This window comes from Peromyscus eremicus, chromosome 9 (genome assembly GCF_949786415.1).
Source record: "Peromyscus eremicus chromosome 9, PerEre_H2_v1, whole genome shotgun sequence".
Lineage (NCBI taxonomy): Eukaryota > Metazoa > Chordata > Mammalia > Rodentia > Cricetidae > Peromyscus > Peromyscus eremicus.
In genome coordinates this window covers 60,914,806-60,938,519 of record NC_081425.1, presented here as the reverse complement: position 1 = coordinate 60,938,519, position 23,714 = coordinate 60,914,806, and the positions used below count along the sequence as shown (strand labels likewise).

Here is a 23,714-nt window from a genome sequence, read left to right as displayed (position 1 = left end):
TCTATGGGATACCACTGAAAAAAATTAAAAATAAGCTGCTAATTCAGGGGAATGCTGCATAGATTAATCCCAAGAAAATTGCCATACATATTAATATGCCACAGTTTTGTCCTTTGATCTATTGCAGTTTCCTGGACCTATGCTGCACACCAAATACATTTTGATAGCATTGATCAAAAAGGTGTTTTTGCTTATGTTAAGGATCTTATACATATTTGAAACTGAATTTGAGATGATTTGGGTTGAAGGTGTAGATTCAGTGGAAGAATACTTGCCTAGCTTGTAAAAGAGAGGGAGGGAAGAATTGTATGGTAGAGGACAAATAGGTGTATTTTTATTTATAATTATTTAAAGAAAAATTCTAGCTCTTAAATTTAAATAATGTATTTATTACATAAATATTTTAACTAGCATTTTGTTCTGTCTTTTCAAACATTCCCTTCAGAGCAACTTATTTCTTTGTTAGAATGATTAACAAGCGTTACTTAAAATGAAAATCATTTGAGGTAAGGTTTTGAAGTGACAGTATTGGATGTTGTATATTGCTTCTTACACATTTTCTGTTCTCTTTTTCAGTTACCAGACTGGATCAAGATTGGAGATCTGACTTCCGAAACCTGTCATGTTTTTGTGAACCTTCAATCAAGAGGCTTGAGCGGAGGAGGTATAATGTTGACTTTACCAGAAGCATATGCCATAATTCAGTCCATCGAAGATTTTATTTTATTGCAGACACGGAGAGGAGGATGGTGGCCAAGCAGAGGAGGGTGAAATGAAGAGGTGTTGGTCTAAGAGTATAAATTCCAGCTATGCAAAACAAATGAGATCTGGGGATCCCAGTTATGATGACTAGTGCTTGTGCTGTACTATGTAAAGCTGGCTAAGAAGAGTGGAACATGGTGGTGGATGCCTGGAATCTCAGTACATAGGGAGCTGAGGCAGGAGGATCTTTTGAGTGTGAGGCCAGCCTAGACTACCTAGCAAGACCCTGAGTTAAAAATAAATATATAAGCAAACAAACAAATAAATAAAATTGCTAATAAGGAAGATCTTAAATGCTTTTCCACAAAAGGAATAAAGTCAAAACGAAAGGGAGTTGGGAGAACTTTTGGAGCTGATTGATAGGTGTGGTAGTGATAATGGTGTTTGATAGTTTCCTGGGTGTATACTGACCTTCAAGTTCATGCATTCAGGGCTGGAGAGATGGCTCAGCCATTAAAGGCTAGGCTCACAACCAAAAATACAAGTTCATGCATTCAGTAACTGTAGCTTTTGGTATGTACTTCTGTAGTGGACTTTCCTTTGGGCTGCCAACTCACAAGAACAACACAGGGACGACTTATTGATTATGAAAGCTCTGACCAAAGCTTAGGCTTGTTCCTAACTAATTCTTATAACTTAATTTAACCCATATATATTAATCTATGTTCTCTCTTCCATCTTGTACCTTGTGTTTCAGTGGGTGTGTGAATCTCCTGTGTGCCTCGAATCTCCTCTTCTTTTTTCTCCCCAGAAATCCAACCTGTATCTCCTGCCTAGCTATTGGCTGTTCAGCTTTTTATTACACCGATCACAGTAAAATACATCTTCACACAGTGTACAAATGTCCTACAGCATTTCTATGTCACCATTAGAAGTTTATGTGTTTTCAGAATTTTGAGGAAACTGTAACAGAAACATTCTGAGAGACTGGATTACCTGGGCTACTTGTCTTTACTGGTGTCTGGTCTTTTTTTTTTTCTGAAAACAACTTTTAATGGTGACATAGATATCTGTATTAACACAGGTATGGAATGTGTAGTGTGCACAAGTCAGTTAAAGATTATTATTATTTTTTTTTGTTTTATGTTTGAGCAGGTAAAAGGCATCTATTAACTTTATAGTAAGACATGTTAACTTTATAAGTTTGTTTGGACTGTATAACCAAACCTCTATTCATGCCATATGAAAGGATGGCATGGATAATAAGTCATGAAGACTCTGTAGCCAACAAGATTTTTCATGTCTCATCCAGTTTCAGAGCTGTTCCCATAGTAGAGGGGTCAGTATATATGTCACCTGTCCTGTAGTCTTTTTTTGCTTTTTTCTTCAAGTCTGTAGCCAAGATCCTCAGGAGGTCTCTCCTGATCAGATCTAATCTCTATTAACTTTTAAGGGAGCCATAACTTTTTGTTTCCTGTGGAAAAAGAGGCATAACCTCTCCCTCAAAGCAGTATATTTTTTAAATTCCATTCTGAAGTGAAGACAGTCTTAAAATATATAGGTTGGTTTATTTAGCAGTTTCTATAATCCAATGTCTCTCAGCAGCTATTGTTTTTTGTACATTAGCATTTAAAAAATTCAAAGTCAACAAAACACCATATAGGATCCAGACACCTTGTGTATTTTCCATTTTTGCATGGATTTTTTTATATTACTTTATTTTTTTCTTTAGAGACTTTATTATTTTTAAACTATATTTTATGACTGTACCAATTTTTCTTTTTTTAGCATTTAAGCACATTTTTAAACATACTATACTTTTTTTAGAGGTTTTCTATTGCCAGTGGGGTCTTCAACGGGGACCTAAAGGGAGGGCTGGCAAATGAGAGGGACAAGAGACACAAAGAATGAGAGCAAGACAGGACGTCTGATCAAGCTCCAAAATTTTATTTTTCTCTCAAGGCATATATAAGTAGGCAAAGGGGGTTGCGAGCAGGAAGGGACTTAGTACTGGGGGTTGCAAGCAGGAAGGGACTTAATTATGGGCTGTTCGGCCAGCAGGGAATGTTGCTCTGAGGGTTATCTATCTACTCTTGTCTAACTGCCTAATTGCCTAACTGCAGCTTGTTCACCTGATATCTGAGAAGAGGTTCTGGTATCTGTGGGAAGAGGTTCTGCTACTATGGAGACTTAAGCAAGGCCTAGATCTAAGAAAAGAGGAGAGAAATCTAAATATGGCAGCGTGTGTGTCAAGGGTGGCTTAGGCTTATGGTTCCCATCATTCTGTGTCTGGACCTGGCTTTGCTAAGCACCTGCAGCATTCTCTGACCGAGTGAAATAAATTTTAAACTGCCATGTCAGCCACTGCACATCTCAGCGTAGCACATGGCATTAATGAAAAATTCAATACTTCACTTCATATGACAATTTATAGTAAAAACACGGGCACACTAGAAATTTTATATAGAATTACCCTAAGGCTATGGGCATAAGGTATGTATTAAAAATACATGGATTTCATTTTGGGTCTTGGGTCCCATCCTTAAGATATCTCACTAACAAGTGCAAATATTCTAAAGTCTGAATTATGGAATACTCTATGTCCAGCCTATGGTGATGGTTTCTCTGTGTAAGTACTTTTCATTTATTACTTTTTATTTTTATGTAGATTTTAAAAATTGCTTGTTCTTAAGGAATTTTTTTTCCTCCATCTTTCTCTTTACACCTTCCTCCTACCTATCTGAAGTAGCCTGGTTAGTTGGTATAGAGCAATTTGGACAGCTTTCCTCCTCTTCCTTCTCCTCCTCCTCCTCCTCCTCCTCCTCCTCCTCCTCCTTCTCCTCCTCCTCCTCTTCCTCCTCCTCTTCCTCCTTCTCTTCCTCCGCTTCTTCTTCTTCTTCTTCTTCTTCTTCTTCTTCTTCTTCTTCTTCTTCTTCTTCTTCTTCTTCTTCTTCTTCTCCTCTTCCTTCTCCTCCTCCTCTTCTCTTCCTCCTGCTCCTTTTTTTTCTTTTTTCTTTTTTCTTTTCTTTTCTTTTTTTTTTTTTTTTTTTGAAACAGGGTTTCTCTGTATAACAGCTCTGACTTTCCTGGATTTCACTCTGTAGATCAGGCTGGACTCCAACTCGTAGAGATCCACCTGCTTCTGCCTCCTAAGTATTAAAAGTGTGTACCTCCACCACCCGGCAGATTACCAGTTGAGTTTGAGAGGAATGAGAATGTGGCAATAAGTGTCATTACTTCTGGCTTGTTTTTCAGCAGGGGAGCAATGAACAGCTATTGGTGGCACCTTTATCCCACCATCGTGTTGCTTGCTTGCTGTTGAATTAACCTTTTGCGATAGAATATCTTGGAAAAATCCTTTGGAACCTAATGTGTCATTTAGTTAAAAATCTTGAGATTTGATAACACTTAATTGGCTTTATTTTCTATTGAGTTGCTTAACGCGGTAGATTTTGGTCCTAGGATTCTGTAGTGCCATACATGAAATCATGTGGCAGAATCCAAATCACAAACAGGTGCTAAGTCAGGAGATCTTGTTTTTCTAAACTTTTTAAAATATATTCTGCATTTTAGGTCGATTTGGTCAAACAACTCCTCCGCTTGTTGATTTTCTCAAGGATATTTTAAGAAGGTATCCAGAAGGAGGACAGATCCTTAAGGTAGGTTATCTGTGGTTTATTTTCGGGACAAATAACTGAGTGTTTACATTTGATCTAGATTTGATCACTGTGCCTCCACGGCCACAGTGCATAGCTGAGTAGAATAGATTTGAGAAGACAGTTGGCATGAAGGGAGGAAGGTGGGGGTAGAGGACTACACTAAGCTACTGTATGCTCTCTCTAGACACAGTATCCTCTAGGAATGCTTCTGTAGAGTACTGAGCCCTGCTGTCCTGTACCAGCCATCAACCAACCAAGCAACCAGTACTTCAGCAGCCTAACACAAGTCCATGTTAGAGGTTTAGATTTAGAAGTTTGTTTTTATGAGAGAGTCTACTTTAATAGGACAATTACTTGTTTATTTATATTTTACACACTCAAATATATTTCAACAGGATGGAGTGGAACACTCTGTGTAGTTCAGGCTGACCTCAAACTCATTTTTTTGATTGTCTATGCCCATTTTTCCCTTTTTTTTATCATCAAAGCACATTTTTAAACATACTGTACCTTTTTTAGAGGTTTTCTGTGTCTGGACCTGGCTTTACTAAGCAAATGCAGCATTCTCTGACCAAGTGAGATAAATCTTAAACTACCATGTCAGTTTAAGACTTTTACATCAGTCTTAGTGCTAGAGTTATGGACTACCTTGTGATATGTTCTTTAAGTTTGAATATACTCATTAATAAAACAAAAATTAAATATCCACAAAAAGGCGATGAAAGAAGATTTTGTGAAAATTAGGTTTGGTGTTTAATAAGACACCTCCTTAATGTACGTAGATGAATTATTATGCATCTTCCTTGTTATTCTCTTCAATGTCTTAGCCCTTATTTCTCTTCCAGCTTAGCAAAGTTTTAAAGTCTATTAGTCCATGTAGTCATGCTCAGATAGGCACAGATAGAATAAAGGTTGTGCTATCATCAGGGACACTGGAGCAGCTTCAGTGTGACTACCAGGATGGTTCATAGAAGGCTAATTTGAAACCTGTTTTTTATATTGATTGCTAGAGAAATGAAGGGTATGATTGTGGAGTTGTCATGTGGCTGAGGAAGACTGAATGGCCCACATGAATTCAGAGTAAGGATTCAGTTGTGGTTACAGGAGTTGGGTCAGAAGTGAGTGAGTAGGACCCTTGCTAGGAATGAGTCTGAGCTTCCAGGAACGTTCGTGGCAGGTGGCCTGTGGTTGGCCTCCTTGGCTCTTTTTGTGATGTTTGTATTGTAGCCAGTTCAATAGCGTATCTATTCCTTGGATATTTCAGTGCTAGACTTTGTAGGGATTCTTCAGAATTGCCTGCAGTTCAACCTCCACCTTCTATGGTGTTTGCTAAGGCAAGATTTTAGGGACATCCCAGAATTCACTTGGAAGTAATTCCCTAAGGGTTACAGCCTTAGGGGAGCTCTTTTATATCTTTACTTATTGTACAACCTACAATTGGTAGTAAAACACTGGAACTTAGTGTTTTACGTTTAGTTTTTTAATTTTCTTAATCCCTGCTTCCATGCACATACATCATGAAAACAAATTCTAATCTCTGAAGTGTTCTTATTTTTTTGTAAGTTGACATATTCTGCCAACCATTTAGTCCTTACTGTCCACAGCTTGCTCATTTTTAAAGACTCTCTTGGACTAAACAGAGAAGGAATGAGGCCTCAGTCATTAAAACACCTATGAGAAATGGGCAGCGGTGTAAATAAGAGCCATAGCTGCTAATGGATGTGTGGGTAGTTAGAGGATGTTCAGGTGTTTGTATTCAGGGTTAGATGTATGACTGCTGGTCTAAACATTCTAGCCCTCCCATTTTTTGTTTCTGAGGTTCATACCCAGGGTATTCCATGTGCTAGACAAGCACTGTACCCCTGAGCTACACCGAAGCACCCACCCACCAGGCCTTTGGCTGTACTTGATGAACCTGGTCAGCCCAATCCCAGCTTAGCTTTTTTAAGTCTGTCTTCTTCCCCAACTTGTTTCACACTTGTACTCTTCTAGAGGCTGTCCTGTTGGCATTGCTTTAGTATCAGCTTAAGTGCTCTTCAATTTAGTGATTCCAAGGTTCCAGGAAGATGAAAAAGTTCTTTTCCCCAAAGTCAGACATTGATGAGTTTGATAATACAGAGTGATTTGTGTATGTGTGTGTTTTTTTAACTACCCATACAGTTATTTAAAGCAGTAGCCCTCAGTTTGCTTTGTTTTTTAAGTAGGAATCTTTTCAAGAACTTATCATCTGATGATTCCTCCCTACTGTATTCAGGCTGTGAAAAATAAGCTGGGGGTGGCTCTCCAGAGTTCCATTCAACTTTTGCTGATTGTGGCTGCTTCTCTAGGACTTGAATCTTATTTCAGCTGTAGCTCCCTTCTAGTTGACCAGAATGGTCTGTTAGGTATTTAGAGGTATTTGGGGTGGTTAGAACTGAAATGCTTACTTACACTTTCCTTTCTATATCACAAGTGTCTGGGCACCCACCAACTCACCTACAATCCAACAAATGATCAGTATTACTCCCTTTATGAATACTTTTCCTCACTTAGATGCTTTCTGTCTCAGGCATGTCAGGCTGTCAAGAATATTGCCTATTGGGTACATGCAGACTAATACCATCAGATATCCTTTATTCTAGGAGCATTTAAGTTTGGTAAACAAATGAGAACTAGTAGTCTAGTTTTAGAAGCTGTCCAAGCATAAGATATCTCAGAATAATCTGTATAGATCTTTGAACTAGAGTACTTTCCTTTGAACAAGGCTTTGTGTAGATTTGTCCGTACTTCCAGGATTTGTACTTAGAGGCTAAATGATAGTAGCAACTTCAGAGCTGACTTGCAGGTGTGAATTGCTAGGACAGACTTCCCAACTCCTGTGTATGTAGGAACTACTTTCAATAGGAATCTTACAGAGCTTAACTTTCCTCATGGAGACAGTGAGGTTTCTTTACTTTAACATACTTACAGTTTAGATATTGTAGGTAAATACAAAGTTGGACAGTAGATTACTGTATTAATGGGTTTTTTTTTTTTGGTGTATTTCATGGTTAGGAATTAATTCAGAATGCAGAAGATGCTGGGGCCACAGAGGTTAAATTTTTATATGATGAAACACAATATGGAACAGAGACTCTTTGGTCAAAGGATATGGCACAATATCAGGGTAAGAATAATTTGGATTATTTTTTGTACTAATGGTGATTTTTAATGATTTACAATACTTTATTTGATGAACAGTATAATTATCCTTTATACTTCTTGGCATGTTTAATTCAGGTGTCTTTTTTTTTCTACTTTTGGTAGAACATGTTTCTGCCAGTTGGTGTCTTTAGAGAATAAACAAACAAACAAACAAATAAAGTGGCTAACAGTGTACTCACATAGCCTTCCATTCTTCTCAGTCAGCCTGTACTTCATATTATGATTAAGATAAAGGACACTGCTTCTAAATAAATACCGTTTCTTCGGCATTTGGAAAGAAGTTGTAAGAAGCTGTGCTTCATATGTTGCTTTCTACTTCAGGGCTGCCCTTCTGCTGTGGGTCGGGACACAGACTTAATAGGAGGAGGAAAGAAGGGGACGAGAGGGCAAGTCTAAGAGAACATCACCTGTAGACTTGCTAGCTTGCTTGCACCCTGACATGTAGAAAAACATGTACATAACTTACTCAGCTCAGCTCTGAAATTGATGGATGATTGTGAATACTTAATGCGTTAAGAAGTCTTAACTCATTTTCTTAGATATATTTTAGAGAAGTTTAAGTCAGTATGATGTTTTGTTGAGGTAATCATCATTGTTGTTAATTGAATATTTAGCATTTATTGTAATGGCTACAGTCATTCTGATCAGATTTCAGACTTGACTGTGGTACTTTCTTTTCATCTGTAAAAGGAGATGTGTATGATATAATATCAGGAGACTTGCACCCTGGTTCTGAGTCCTGCCATCTTGCTGACTAGTGCAGTCCTCTAGAGGCTAGTACATTCAGTGGTGAGAGGATTAACTTGGAGTTTCTCGGTTCTAATTTTATTATTTAATGTAGCCTCCTAGATTGGTGTTCGATTTGCATTCAGGGGACTGTAGGCCAAGTCCTGGTCCTACACAGCCTTCTCCATTGCACAGTCCACAGGCAGTGGCACACTGGGCATGATCTCCATATCCACCCTGCCCACAAACTAGTGACAGAAAGGGCAGTTTTTCTTGTAGTTATTCTGAGGAGAGAACAGGGTCCTAGATGTGATGGTGGTTATGCATATGCCAGGGGCATTCTATTTTCACTATCCTGGGGTACTGTGCCAGTGAGAATGTAGAGATCCTAGAGGCATTTTGCTTCAAAATTCTGCCACGTGTTTTAAGTGTTTTTGCTTCCCATCTTAATTAAAAAATATTGAAATAGCTGGGTGTAATGATGCACACTTTTAGTCCCAACACTCAAGAGGTAGAAGCAGGTGGATTTCTGTTGAGTTCAAGGCCAGCCTGATCTGTATAGTGAGTTCCAGGTCAGTCAGAGCTTAGAGCTTCACTTACTATTTCTACATCCCACCACCACAACTGCTACCAAAAGATTTAAACAGTCACACCCCTTCCTTCCATGGCTCAGGGGTCATCTCAGAGTAGGTGGAGTTGGGGACCCTGTAAGTGTCATGGCTGGGAGGGAAACGATCCACCCCCTTCCTAAGCAATGGGTCAGAACTTCCAGAGTCTGACTTTAGGCTTTATTTCTCTTAAACAGTAAAACTTTGGGAAAAAAGTTTCCATGTGACAATGATCACAACAAAGCTTTAGATATAGCTACATAGAAACTCCTAGCAAAGTAGCAAAGCACCTATGACCTGTAGAATAAGAAAGGTCTGTTGACTGATAGAGCTCAGGCCAAGGGCCTAAGGAGGAAGCATTTGTAATAAGCATAAGGATAGACTCTGTTGGTGGAGGACGCAGAGTACATGGAACCTCGTTTTTAAGGATGAGTTCTACTCACTGAGAGACTAAGCTCAGGATAAGGGCCTGAACAGTGCTCAGGATCTGGGGGACTCCAGAAGACTAGCTCCATAGAACAGCATCCAGTCCAGCTTTCCAGGTGACCAGGCGTCAGTCATCATCTTCCTTTGAAGAAAATGGCCCGTTTGTTTTAACAAGTCTGGTTCCTCCAGTGCTTTTCTAAAGCCGCGCCTCCTATGGAGGTAGAAAGATTGTAAGAACCAGAGACTGTAAAACAGTGCTTTTGGACACAACAGGCATTCATATATGAACTGACAACAGCCATGACTTCATGCGCAAGCTCAACCTGATGGTGTTCCAGGATAGAGAGGGGAGGAGGTGGTCAGGAAGTCCCACCCCAGCTGAGGAGCTCTTATCTTTCCTGTTGATTCTAGGAGGGAGTACTGGTAACTGAGAACTTCTTAATTCCCTTCTATAGATCTTAAAGTTACATAGTTATTTCTAGATTCTGGCAAGAAGGTCATCCTGGGCCTGCTCTGTGATCTTTCCTTCTATATCTGGTATTTTAGTGAAGAGGGAGCAGGCAGAACCATACAGTATTTAGCATATGCCATTTTAAATGAGCTGTGGTTAGCTGTTAGATAATAACAAGTCACACTGCTATTTTTGCATATACATATGATATAACATAAAGATTGATATTATATTGAAGACTTACTGTATCATAATAGAAATAGCTAATAATTTAAGGGCTCTTCTCTATGGTGTGTGCTGTGGTGAGCCTTTATTAATACCACAGTGGATCCTTAGCACTCCTCTGTGGGGAGATAAAGCTCTTATCTCAGGATAGATGAAGACGCTGAGCCTGTGGCTGTAATTGGTAACAGTGAATCTGGTGACACTAGACTCCCTTGACTCCTGAGTACTTTTTCACAGCTGTTTGCTTGTCCTTTTCAGAATAGCCTTTTCAGCCTTGACCAATTTCATGTTCTGACTTTGACTACTATAAAGATAGCAGTTGCACTAATTAAGAAAAAAAAAAAAAAGACCAGGCCAACATCCCATTTTTAAAAAAGCATAAGGAGATGTTCTTTGGGTACTGGGAATCTCCATATAGTTCGTTAGCATGGAGGTTTCACAGGTCCAAGGGTACATATATAGAGTCTGTGCTTAATTGTGTCTGTATTATTCCTAAGCAACTTTTCAAAGGAAAACATTGATCATATTTAAAGAATAATGAGTTGATATAGTTGCCTCTATTTAGAGAATGTTAGGATTTCTGAAAACAGGGCTCAAAAGAGAGTGACGAAGTATTTACTCAGAATTGTACATACAATATATTGTTAAATAAACCACTTTGGAGATAGCATTATAATTCCAAATAATTTATTTAAATATTTACCACATTCATGACTTGTTAAATTACACCATCAGTACCATGAATAGAAATCAAGTAAAGCAAAATAAAAAACATACAACCCAAATATTTATAAGATGATTATTAACATTAGTAAGGGATTAATTTCTACTTTATGAAAAATACAGTGACAAAATCTCTTTTGGTTGTAGGTTTCCTTAGTACATTGTTCTATATGTCTTAGAACATTATCTATGCTTGCCATAGATAATGTTTCAATTATCTATTTCAATTTTAAATGGATGAATTTTTTCAGTGTATATAAAAAAGTAAAAGAATAAGTGACAATAGATAGATAGACAGACAGACAGACAGACAGACAGCAAAACACCAGGTCGCTTACTGAAAACATCCAGCAGAAATCCACTGAGGAAGCTTCTTTAGGGCAGCCAGCTGGAGTTCCCAACAGAGAGTCCCAGGCAGAGCAGAGTCTCCCCTCAGCATGGGTGTCCAAGTAAAAGAACAAATAGCAACTGCTGGAGCTGACATCATCAAACTGGACACAACATCCAACAGAAAATGACTAGGGAAGTTGAGACAGTCAGACTGGAATTCCCCACTGAACGCTCTCTCCATGGATGAGCTTTTCACAGTGGAACTGGCTTCTCTTTCCCACTTCAAACCTTTTTTATATAAGGGATAAACAGTAGTAGCATTGGTTAGAAACATTTGCCTTCCAGCTCTTCTCCAGGACACAGCGTTTTTACTCTGTTTTGCTGTTCTTATCCCACCCTGTCAGAGAGTTAGGGGGGCCTCAGACCATCCTCACAAGAGGCCCTGACAGAAGCATTGTTGGGGCTAAAATGGAAGGGGGCAGCACTGATCCCAGAGCCAGCTTCTTGGGGAGCTCAAACAGCACATAACAATTCTCAATCTGATGTACCCTGCACACATTGTCAAGAAATTCCCTCTACAAAGAATAATTTAAATATGCTGTTTAGAAGAGTTTAAACAGAGTGTGGTACCCTGTGATGATATCCTTGTTTGATCTGCATTTTTTGGTATTTAAGTTCTGTAATTCTCTTAATTTCTTCTTTCAGGATTTTTGACAAACAATATATTTCTCTGGTTGTTAGCTTTTACCAAGTTTGTTTTTGTTTTTATTGTGAAAACCATTGGAATAATAATGCAAAATTTAGTCACTGTACTCACTTGTCTCTATTTTCTCATCAAATAAGTTTTTGTTGTTATTTATTTTGTTGTGTTTTTTTTGTTTTGTTTTTTGTTTTGGTATGGATGAAGCTCTTAAAACAGAGCTGACCATACTTCTTGCTGAGTATCTGCCTGTGCATTTCAATACCTAGGGTCAGCTCTCTATGTGTACAACAATGCGGTTTTCACCCCAGAGGATTGGCATGGCATTCAAGAAATAGCAAGAAGCAGGAAAAAAGATGATCCTTTGAAGGTTGGAAGATTTGGAATTGGGTTTAATTCTGTCTACCATATAACAGGTGCAGTATTGGCTGTGGGCAAGTGGGGAGTAAACTCAGTTAAACTATAGATAAATTTTAGTAAATCTACTGTATTACATTAATTTACTGCATATTAAAATTATATTGTTATATACTAAAATGTAGATGTTGCACATAAATCTTTTTTTATTTTTTTATTTTTTTATTCCCCAGCCCCCTACACAAATCTTTTTTTTTTTTTTTTTTTTTTTTTTTTAAAGATTTATTTATTACATATACAGCATATATGACTGAAGGCCAGAAGAGGGCACCAGATCTCATTACAGATGGTTGTGAGCCACCATGTGGTTGCTGGGAATTGAACTCAAGACCTTTGGAAGAGCAGTCAGTGCTCTTAACCTCTGAGCCATCTCTCCAGCCCCCCGCTACACAAATCTTAATGTTGTATTTATGTATTCACCTTTTGGAAGTTCATCTTCAGAGCTCCAAGTGATGGTTTATAAATGTTGAAGCACAGTTGAGGATTGCACAAGTGTAGACTATCATGCAGGAATTTAGAGCAGTCAATTGTCCTGTGTGTGCACCTCAGTGCCATTTTGTCCCCTAGTTGTCAGTGAGCACATTGATGGGGACCATTTGCTGGAAGGCTCTTTAGCAATCTGAAGACTTGAGAAAACCATAGGTCATGCTTTTACACTATCAAGAGTCTCTCTGATCTGATTTCAGTATAGGTATGTGGCACCGTGTAAAGGGACTAGCGACAAACAGATCCTAGATTGCACTGTTGATGGATTTAATGGATATAACATTTGCTACTTAAGATACATAAGAATTTAGGAGTTGGTGATAGTCACAATTGAACTTGCATTTGACAACCACAGATATTAAAGAGGTGACAGACTTTACTGGAGTTACATTGAGCGTGAAGATTAGGGGCTAAAGTCTGCATGGGAGACAAAACACATCAGAATTACCCATGGGAAGTCCTTTAAGTAGTATCGTGGATAAAAGTTTCTTTCAGAATAATAAATCTGACACTGTTGAAATATCACTTTAGTTATAGTTTAGTCTTTAGTTGAGGAACAGAAGAAGCAGTTGACATCAGTCTAGAGGCCATGTGATAGGGTGTGGATTTTAAGAACTGTAGCTGTATACCTTGTGAGTCCTTCCCCAGGCAAGTTCATTTCTCACTCACTGTGGGGTCTGTGCTTGCTGAGCTATGTGGCAGTGGAGCAAGCTGCATTGTCTAGTCAGTAGTAGACTCTTTAATTTTGAACATAAATTGCAACTCTTTTCTTTCTAACTGGGCTTATGTGGCAGTAAGCACTGAGTATAAATATCTAAATAGTGTTTATACCTTCCACTTGATGAGTATTTAAAGATACAGCACAGATTTTCACAAAAATCATGGAAGTTTTTGGCTCTTACTAGATTGGCTCAAACCAGAAACCATTATGCCTCACTTTCAAAAGTATTAAGTAACTTGTTTTTGAAGAATTTTATGTATCATACTATTTCTTATGTAATATTTTGATGATAGTTATCATTTTATTATGGCTATAATTATAATTGTTCATTGGATTTCTGAGTTGGTTATGCCTTGGTTTTTATTTTTACAGATGTTCCTTGTATCTTTAGTGGTGACCAGATAGGAATGCTAGATCCTCATCAAACACTTTTTGGCCCCCATGAATCAGGCCAATGTTGGAATCTCAAAGAGGACAGCAAAGAAATAAATGAGCTTCCAGATCAGTTTGCCCCCTTCATTGGCGTTTTTGGAAGCACCAAGGAAACCTTTACAAATGGCAGCTTTCCAGGGACATTTTTCCGTTTCCCTCTTCGCTTACAGCCTTCTCAGCTTAGCAGCAATCTCTACACTAAGCAGAAGGTTCTGGAGTTGTTTGACTCTTTCAGGGCAGATGCAGACACAGTGCTGCTCTTCCTGAAGAGTGTGCAGGCTGTATCTTTACATGTCCGAGAGGCTGATGGGACAGAAAAACTGGTATTTAGGGTGACTGCTAGTGAGAATAAGGCCCTGAAACACGAACGGCCAAATTCGATCAAGATTCTGGGAACAGCCATAAGCAACTATTGTAAAAAGATCCCGAGCAACAGTGTCACCTGTGTAACATATCATATAAACATAGTTCTAGAGGATGAGAGTACAAAGGATGCCCAGAAGACGTCTTGGTTGGTGTGTAACAGTGTGGGTGGGCGAGGCATGAGTAGTAAGCTGGATTCTTTGGCTGATGAATTGAAATTTGTGCCAATCATTGGACTAGCGATGTCTTTATCGGGCAGGGATGATGAAGAAAATGGAGCAATATCTGATTTCTCAGGAAAAGCATTTTGTTTTCTTCCTTTGCCTCCTGGTGAGGAAAGCAGAACAGGGCTTCCAGTCCATATCAGTGGCTTCTTTGGCCTGACTGACAACCGCAGGAGCATAAAATGGAGAGAGCTGGACCAATGGAGAGACCCTGCAGCCTTGTGGAATGAATTCCTTATTGTGAATGTTGTTCCCAAAGCTTATGCTACTCTGATCCTAGATGCAATAAAACGCCTGGAGACAGAAAAGAGTTCTGATTTCCCCTTGTCGGTTGATGCCGTCTACAAACTTTGGCCTGAGGCCGGCAAAGTCAAGGCACACTGGCAGCCGGTGTTGGGGCCTCTGTTTAGTGAACTGTTGCAGCATGCGGTGATTTACTCCATTAGTGGTGAGTGGGTAAAGCTGGAGCAGGCGTACTTCTCAGAACTTGATGAAAGTTTAGAATACACACAATCTGTGCTCCACTACCTCCAGAGCTCAGGGAAGCAGATTGCCAAGGTACCAGGGAACCTGGCTGCTGCTCTTCAGCTCAGTGCAGCCTCTGCTACCTCCAGTGCGACTCCTGTGAGGAAGGTGACACCCGCGTGGGTGCGGCAGGTTCTGAGGAAGTGTGCACACCTGGGCAGTGCTGAAGAGAAGCTTCATCTTCTAGAATTCGTGCTTTCTGATCAAGCCTACAGTGAGCTGCTTGGGCTCGAGCTGCTGCCTTTACAAAGTGGGGCTTTTGTCCCCTTCTCCTCGTCTGTCTCTGATCAAGATGTTGTTTACATCACCTCAGAAGAGTTCCCAAGGTAGATACAGTGGGGCTCAGACACTGGTTGATCGAGGGAGTGGGGGGGTTGTCCCATCCACAGAGTCCTTGACTGCCAGGTCCATCAGGTATCTGTGGATTGTGTGGTTAGGAGGGCTTTTCATGAGATGTTAAAAGATAAATGTTATATTGTAAAAGGAAAAGGCATTCTGGCATTTGTCAATTAAAAGATTACATAAAAGCTGGGTGTCTGTAGTCCCAGCTGTTTGGGAGCCTGAGGAGGACCACTTGAGCCTGGGAGTCCCAAGACAACATAGTAATAGCTTGTCTAAAAAACAATTATTCTAGTAGCTCTTTCTCAGTCACAAAACTGAAAACAATTACTGTATGTTACTAATAGAGGTAAGATGAGTTAGTAGAGTTATTTTGATGACATTTTAATTAGAATAATATATGCAATAACTGTTTCTCTGTATTTCTTAGACAGGGTGTGGTTGTGTAGCCCAGACAAGCCTGGAAAGCAGTTTTCTTGCTTCCGACTCCCAGATGCTGGGCTTTCAGATGTGCACCATCCTACTTGGCTTTAGCAACTAAGTTTTTATAGCTGAGGCTAGATATTGACATTTTATGGAATAAAATTTATTTTATTGTTAGGTATTTAGACTGTTTTTAAATTGACATGGTGTATGATACCCTCATATTTTAAAGCAAAACCTAGATAATGTTATAGTTGGATGTGTATACTGTAATTCATGTAAAATGAAATAGCATGTTTTACTGACTTGAAATTATATGGTGGACTCTTTTAACCTTAGGATTGTTAGAATTGTAACTGCTGTGCACCTCTCACGTTCTAGGTCCCTTTTCCCAGGTCTTGAAGCAAGACTTATTTTGGAGAACTTGAAGCCTCACCTTCTAGCTGCTTTAAAAGAAGCTGCCCAGACCCGAGGTATTTTAGCCATTGAGTGCTTTTCTTAAACAACCCTCTTTATAAAACTATAAATGGTTTCTATAAGATTTCTTCTAAAAACGTCCATTTTAGACATATAACCTGAGTTCATATGACTCAACCTAGGAGAATTGTTCAGTTGAATATGTGTCAGGAGGGTTGGGGATTTAGCTCAGTGGTAGAGCGCTTGAGGCCCTGTGTTCCATCCTCAGCTCAAAAAAAAAAAAAAAAAATCTCCGGCGGCAGTGGTGGTGCACGCCTTTAATCCCAGCACTTGGAGGCAGAGGCAGGCAGATCTCTGTGAGTTCGAGGCCAGCCTGGGCTACAGAGTGAGTTCCAGGAAAGGTGCAAAGCTACACAGAGAAACCCTGTCTCCGAAAAACCAAAATTAAAAAAAAAAAAAAAGATGTGTTAGGAGACATTCTAGTGTCATCGAGAACCTCATGCTGTGGCTCTGGTGGTGGGCATTTGAAAAGAACTGCTTTTGAGCTATTTTAACATGGATTCCTTCCCTCCCTTCTATCCATTTCTCCCTGCCCCCCTACCCCCCTTCCTGGAGCTGAGGACCGAACCCAGGACCCAGGGCCTTGGACTTGCTAGGCAAGCACTCTACCACTGAGCTAAATCCCTAACCCCTCTATCCATTTCTTGATGGAGAATCTTCTAGTTTTTTGAAGCATACAATATATTATTATTATCTTTAGTTACCCTACTATGCAGTAGTACCCAGAACTTCTTAATCTGACCTGTAACAGTACTAATTGACCAACCTCTATCTATCCCACACATTCCATCCCCCACTCTCCCAGCATCTGGTAACCACAGAGAAAGCTTGGGAGATACTCATGAGCTAGATATTAATAGATAAATAAAAGATAGCTGGGAAGAAGTCCTGCTATAAGGCTGGCAGTGGAGCATGCTAGAATGTTAGTCTGTCCTCCTGTTGTACAGATCTCTGCCCAGTGTTTGGAAGGCTCTCTGAGACATCTGTTTTCTGCCTGGGGCTGAGTCTTATTATTGCAGACCCAGCACTGAACTCCAGAGTGAAGTTCTGGCCTAGCCTTCCTAGAATGCTTCCTAGTGGATGGAGTCTTTGCCCAAGTATGGGAGAGGAGTCCTGGAGGCATCCCTTGAGCCACACAGTATGTGATTCTGCAGGCCCTGGAGAGGTCTGTGGGTAGTAGCATGGGGGAGTGGTCTTGGAGCTCTGTCTGGCTTTGGATGATATCATGGTGGGTTTGGTAGTGGGCTTCAAGTCCAAGGCCTTGTCTTAGTTCCTTCTCCCTTCCCTAGGTAAGAGGCATCATCTATGATGAGTATCTCCTGTTGTTTGCTCTCCACAACCCTTAGGTAGCAGAGCCTCTGTCTTTATCTCCCCTCGAAACGCTCAAGGAAATGAAAGGCTTTATTTAGATAACTTGGAATGCAGAGTTGGAGCCACAGGTCCAGTTTTGTTCTTTTTCATTTTTATTTGCGAATTAGATTATTTGAGGTTTAAATTACGTGAGTAAATGGATGATTATCAGAAATTAGGTGAGAAGTGAATAGTTAGAAAAGTCTGCCAGTAAATGGGTTTTAGATGAAAAAAAAAAAAACTAGCAAAAAAGTAATTGAGTAGACAAATTCCCAATGGAGTAGAACTAGGATCCTATTTACATGTTTCTTAATTTTCAAGATACTTTTTATGAGATGAGTTTACATGCTCTGTTACAATTAGTGACTCAAAAGTTGTTCTTAAATGTTTCAGTTTCCTGTGTATACCAAGCATTGTGCCAAATGAAATTAGTTAATAGATGAAAAAAACCACAACTGCATAGGATGTGGATGTGAATCAACACTGCCATTCATGCAGTGGTACTGCTGAGAATGGACTGGGCCTGCTGACTTGGGTGACAAATCAGGGAGGGTGTTTTGAATTCTGTGTGGCACACACAGGGCAAAGACTAAGCCTTCATGTCTCAGGGGCAGCATGTTTTCAATGATGACTCTGACACAACTTTATCACTATATACACTATTTATTGAAAAGATGATGACCTTGTATGTACAATACACAAATCTTCAGAAAATGTTGAACTTTTAATTGCTAGCCTCTGGCATACAGACAGCTATATTTGACAGAAGACTTGTGGAGATGTTTGGGCCTACCACACCCATAATTACTTGTTGGGGAAAAGGACCGTGTGCTAGGAAGAATGTTCTAAGCCTGCCTTCACCTGTATCCAGGCCACTGCATCTCTCCCTGAAATGCAGGCAGAACCTTGGTATCTCTCGCAGCCTTTCTTACTTCCCTAGGTATACAGCATTATGAGAACTTACTTTTCTAAAACATTGTCTTTCCACCTTCTATCAAAAATCTTTTAAAGGCTTCTTGTTTTTCTAATTAAATAAAAACCAATCTTTGGCATTGTCCATGAGGCTTCTTTATTACCTGGTTCTATTTTATTTTGGGCATTATAAAGATGCCTGGTACATAGGAATGCTAAATCAGTGATTGCTGTTACCCATATCCTTCATTGGTTTTGTTTTTTCTGATCATTTTCATATTTAAAGAACATTTATTTTTCTCCATTAGGTACAGGCATTTGATTTTCCCCCCATTCATCTCTTGTTTCATGCAGTCTATGCGTGCTTCAATAACACTGAACAACACAGCACCACACACCTGCATTTGTATAGTTACTTGTAATCGTTTATCTAATCTGCCTTCCTCATTAGATACAAACAAAGTCTGAAGACATGTCTAGGTGTTTATTTCTAGCAATCTAACACTTAGTATTGCCTTACTGACAAATGCTGCTAATGAGGTAATTATTTTGATGAGACTTACAGTCCCTGTCTTAGCCTTGAAATTGAGTCCAAGGTACCCCAATGCACAAACGTTCCACAAAGGTGCAGTGATGTACTTGATGGAATAAATGACTTGCCTTAGGCATAGAAGGGTTAGTTGTACACAGGAGCAATTCTTAGGACTTTGTGATTATTGGTGGTTATCATAAGCAAGCAGTAGAATTTGTTTGATAAATTCACCCCTTTCCTTTTCCTAAACCGAGAATTAAGTATAAATTTACTTTGTATAGATATTAAAGGACTTATAAACATTCTGTTTCTCCCTTTCTCAGTTCTTCTCTAGGCCCTTTGACTGTTCGATGATAGCTTGTGAAAAGCCCATGGTTAGCTTGCAGCTAGCTGTGAACGCAGTGTGTTTTGTGCTTATAAGCACATGCACTCTCCTTCTTCACTACTTTCTGAACCAAGTCTTGGTTCTTAGAAAGCTTAGGGTTAATTTGCATCTGAATAGATCTTTAATTCTAAATGCGTATACTGTTTAGAGCTTTGTTTTTGCTGTTTCCTTTGCACAATGCTATGTGGAAGTTCTGCAGACAGCATTGCCTTAAGATGTAGAGTAACTTCTGTAGTGAGCTTGTGAAATATTGAACATTTTGGCCTTTCTAAGAATGGATTTAATTATATTCTAGCACAGCAGCTTCTCTGGGGATACTCAGGTAGGATCACTGACTGAATGTTGTGTTCATTTGAAACTTGATTGATTTATTGTCATTTGTTGGTTTGTTGAATCCTGTGTTGTTGTTTTGTTTTGTTTTTAACCTAAATAGCTAGAAATTATGTCAACCATTCTTTTTTCTGCTGGAAATAACTTAAAGGAGAGAGGAAACTACTAATATAGGCCTTTGTTATTGCAAACATTGATAAAAACATGTTTAAATGACTTGAAAACCTTCATTTCATAAATATTTAGTCTCAAATGAAAGACACACGTGAAATTTGTATTTTCACTGCTTAAATGGGAGAGTGTGGCATGAATGCACTTCTGTTATACACACAAATGCTCAGAGGAGAAATGAAGGAGGGGGTCCATTCTGGGAACTGTTTGAGTTGTAGCCCAGTGTGCAGACTGGTGGGAGTAGGAAGCCCCTGTCTAGCTACAAGGAGCACGAAAGTGGCTGGTCTGCTTTCATTAGGGACAGTTAGATGATCTTACAGTGCTGGGTGTGTCATTTTATTGACTGCCCACTCTTTTTGTTTTGCTTTAATAAATATCCTTATTATTATTTTTGTATTATTTTCCCAAGTTTATGTTTTACTTGGAAATTTAAAGGATGTAAGATTTGATTTATAGAAATTGTTTTTATACATATCCTTTGAAGCAGGATATATATATACACACATATATAATCATATATATACATATACATATATATATAATTAGTTTAGACACTAAATTGTTATTAGAGTGACAATTTTCATAAATATTAAGTTTGGCTTCACTTTATATTAAAGGTATCTAATGCTCTATCAATAGCCTTTGTATTGCGAAAGTATAGTGGAAGAGGCAGCGAAATCTCGATATATGTAGCTACCCTATTAATGCCTGCCCTGGGGACTGTCCCATTTTGGTTACTGAATCTCTGTTGCTGCATCTCCTTTTCAAGTCCAAGCCAGGCCTGATAATAGAGTCCTGTAATACCAGCTGCTCCTGAGGCAAAGGCAAGAAGATTATAAGTTCAAGGCCAACCTGAACTACAAAGTGGGTTCAAGGCCAGCCTGGGGCAACTTAGTGAGAATCTATGAAAAGTAAAATAAAAAGAGAATTGGGTTTTGCCTAGCTTGTCTGAGACCTTGTAGTCAGTGCTCAGTATTACAAGAAAAACAACCAAAGGCCAAAGGCAAGATGTCAGTGGCAGAGTATCAATGCAGACGTTCTGGGAACCAGTGCACCATTAGAGCTAGAATAAGATGCTTCTGAAAGGCCCAGAGCCCTATAGCACCACATCTAGACTTGGGTGCTGGTGGAGTCCTGACTGGCAGGCACTAGGCTATGTTTTCCTTTATTTCCTTTATTTCCCCCAACTCCCCACACGGGTCTTTTTCTTCATTCTTTTTTTTTTTTCTTTTAAAGATGTGACTGATATAGATTGTATCATTTAATTGGAAATCTGCTGTTCATCTGTGCTTACAAGGACTTGAATCTTCCTTACAGTGGTGCATTATTAGAACTCACCAGCTATCAAAGCTGCCATTGCCACTGTGTACCCGAAAAGCAAAAAGAACTGCCATGTACCCAGTGCCTTGAGTTAGTATTGTCCAGTAGAGTGCACCTCTGGAGGAGTTTACATAAAGCATTTGGAACTAAATCATCACTGTTAAGAGACTTTTTACATTCATTGATACTTCTGCTTTCTGACCATGTTGCATTTATTCAGATCAGCAAGGAACAGACATGTGAATAAATGGAAACAAAAATAGTACAGTCTCTGAGTAGAGACCGGTTCTATCGATACTGTTTCTGGTATCTAAGAGATGGACTCATCTATGGCAGACCAAACTTATGCACAAGAATTCTTCCTAAGCTAAAGCTGAATGTACCTGGTAATAGTTTGCTGTCCCTAGGAACAGTTTTTTAGAAGCATAGTTAGATGTGTTTGACATTGCTGATAATTATGAAAGCCACAAAGCCCGGAAGTCATTTATTAAAATGCCCACAAATTGTTTTGCTCATCCTAGTAGCAGTGTTGTAGAGGCCTTCTAGTGGAGGGCATGGAGATTACTGTGTGAACATTTATTCTTCAGGGTTAACAGCTAACTGTCTTATTACAGAGTAGCTGGAACTTGGGACTTCCGCTTGAATTAGCTAATGCACTTAGAGTTGTGCCTGTCTACATTTTCTCTCTCCTTTACTTCTATTGTTTTTCCAGTTGAGCATGACTGACGCATTAGTTGCATGCTATCTGTGAGGTGTGTGTGTCTTGACATTTTATTTATACATTCATATCAAGTATTTTTCCTAAAGGTAAGTATGTTTTGTAAATTGCCAAATTTTATGCTAGGATATTAGGCAGGATTATCTATAGAATGCATGTGATATGGCAATTTGCATAGAACATACATGGTACATATTTAAGATTTTGCTTTCTGGGTATTCTGAATTTGAATTTTCAACATTTTTATATCTTTAACATTATGTCTTTGCTTTACTTATAACTTGGATATTCAGTTATAGTTAATTCTAGTCTGTAAGCACTTTAAGAAACATTATTATAAAATTAAATTTAATTCACTCCATAGCTCAAAGAAACTACATTGATTGTATTGCTGACATTTTAATTTTTAAAGTATTACTTTAATTATTCTGTCACATGACATAGAAACTGAAAATGTTCTGAATGTGGGTATTATCACTCTCCTAAAGTTTCAAAAGCATGTCTTTGCTGGGATTTCTAGGTCAGTGGTTTGAAAATAGCATGGAGGTAATTTTGGAGTAGAGAGTAAAGCCTTTGAAACAAAGATGCCCTTCCTTGATTAAAAAGTATTAGAGTGGAGGAGGGGAGGGTGGGAATGATGTGAATACAGTGTCTTCAGTCTGAAGTCCTGAGTTCCAGCTGCTTTGTACTGAAGACAGTCAGCTTTTAATGTTCACACACGAGTCTCCATGCCCTCCGTTAGAAGGCCTCTGAAGCACCTCACATATGACATTCTCAAAAAAAAAAAAGTTATATACAAAAGCCCCAAGAGCCTGAGGTATACCTCTTGTTACAGTGTTTCCCAAAATTGCTTATAAGGATCTAGAAGTCATTTGTACATAGGGGAAAGATAAATGTTAGTTTTCACATAATTGATTTTGAGATGCTTTTACTTCCCTATATGGGCAAATACATACCTACAGGTATACTTTTCTATTTTGTTGTTACTGATGTTAAATATCAAAAATACTCTGACATATAAAATACACTTTAAAGGGATGTTCATTTCTAGGCAATCTATTAAGATAAGCAACTGCCCCTCCCCCAAAGGGGGAAATTCTGTTACTCTCCTAGTTTACAAGCATTCAGAAATAGAGCCGTTTTGGTGGGAAGAAATATCTGCCCTTACAGCAACACCCCCCATGTTCAGTTTGTTTGCCTTGAAGCATTTCTACAAAATCCCTGGTTCTAGAGAGCACACTTTAATAAACAGCAAGCTTGGCCAAAGGTAACTGTGCTGTGTATAGGACAGTCTGTGGGTAGAGCCTCCTCCCATTGCTTTCCAGATGAGTGAGTTCAAGGCTCTAAGACATTAGCTGATACCCAATTGAATGTGTGATTAGAGACTCACAGGAAAGTCCACGAGGGCATTGCCACCTGCGTTTCAGAAAGTGTTAGCTTCTGAGTGGAGACTGCAGCCTCTGCTCTGACTTTGAGCCTTCCTCTTCTTCCTACAGTCATGCAGGTGAGGTGCTGAAAGTACACAACCCCCAAAGATATTTGTATTGTGTCTGCTTATCAATGTTTACCCATTAAATGAAAAATATGTAAATTTTATCTGCATTTTGTTTGGTATTTTTACTTGTGGACAGCTAAACATTGTTTTTCATGTTGATTCCATCTCTAGAACACTAGATTCTTTTGCATACACATTTTATGTATTTTTATATTTACTTAAAATAAGCACTTTGTAGAGAAAATGACTTCTTTTAGAGGTTATTGTGAGTATTATTTTCTGTATAGACTATCATTATTTTAAAATTACTTTAGTTATACTGAATTTTTGCATTTTCTTAAAACAGCTTTCTAGTGCCATC

At 38.9% G+C, this 23,714-nt stretch overlaps 1 protein-coding gene across 1 annotated transcript in view; it reads left to right on the top strand.

The window, feature by feature from the left end:
- The first annotated feature begins 576 nt into the window (after positions 1-576).
- Positions 577-23,714, top strand: part of Sacs (sacsin molecular chaperone) — a 36,032-nt gene continuing 12,894 nt past the window's right edge. The window contains exons 1-6 of the mRNA XM_059273528.1: positions 577-664; positions 4,276-4,361; positions 7,395-7,506; positions 12,003-12,149; positions 13,730-15,227; positions 16,045-16,136. Coding sequence (XP_059129511.1) covers positions 7,491-7,506; positions 12,003-12,149; positions 13,730-15,227; positions 16,045-16,136 — 1,753 coding nt within the window. The 5' untranslated portion in view covers positions 577-664; positions 4,276-4,361; positions 7,395-7,490. The remainder of the gene's footprint in view (positions 665-4,275; positions 4,362-7,394; positions 7,507-12,002; positions 12,150-13,729; positions 15,228-16,044; positions 16,137-23,714) is intronic.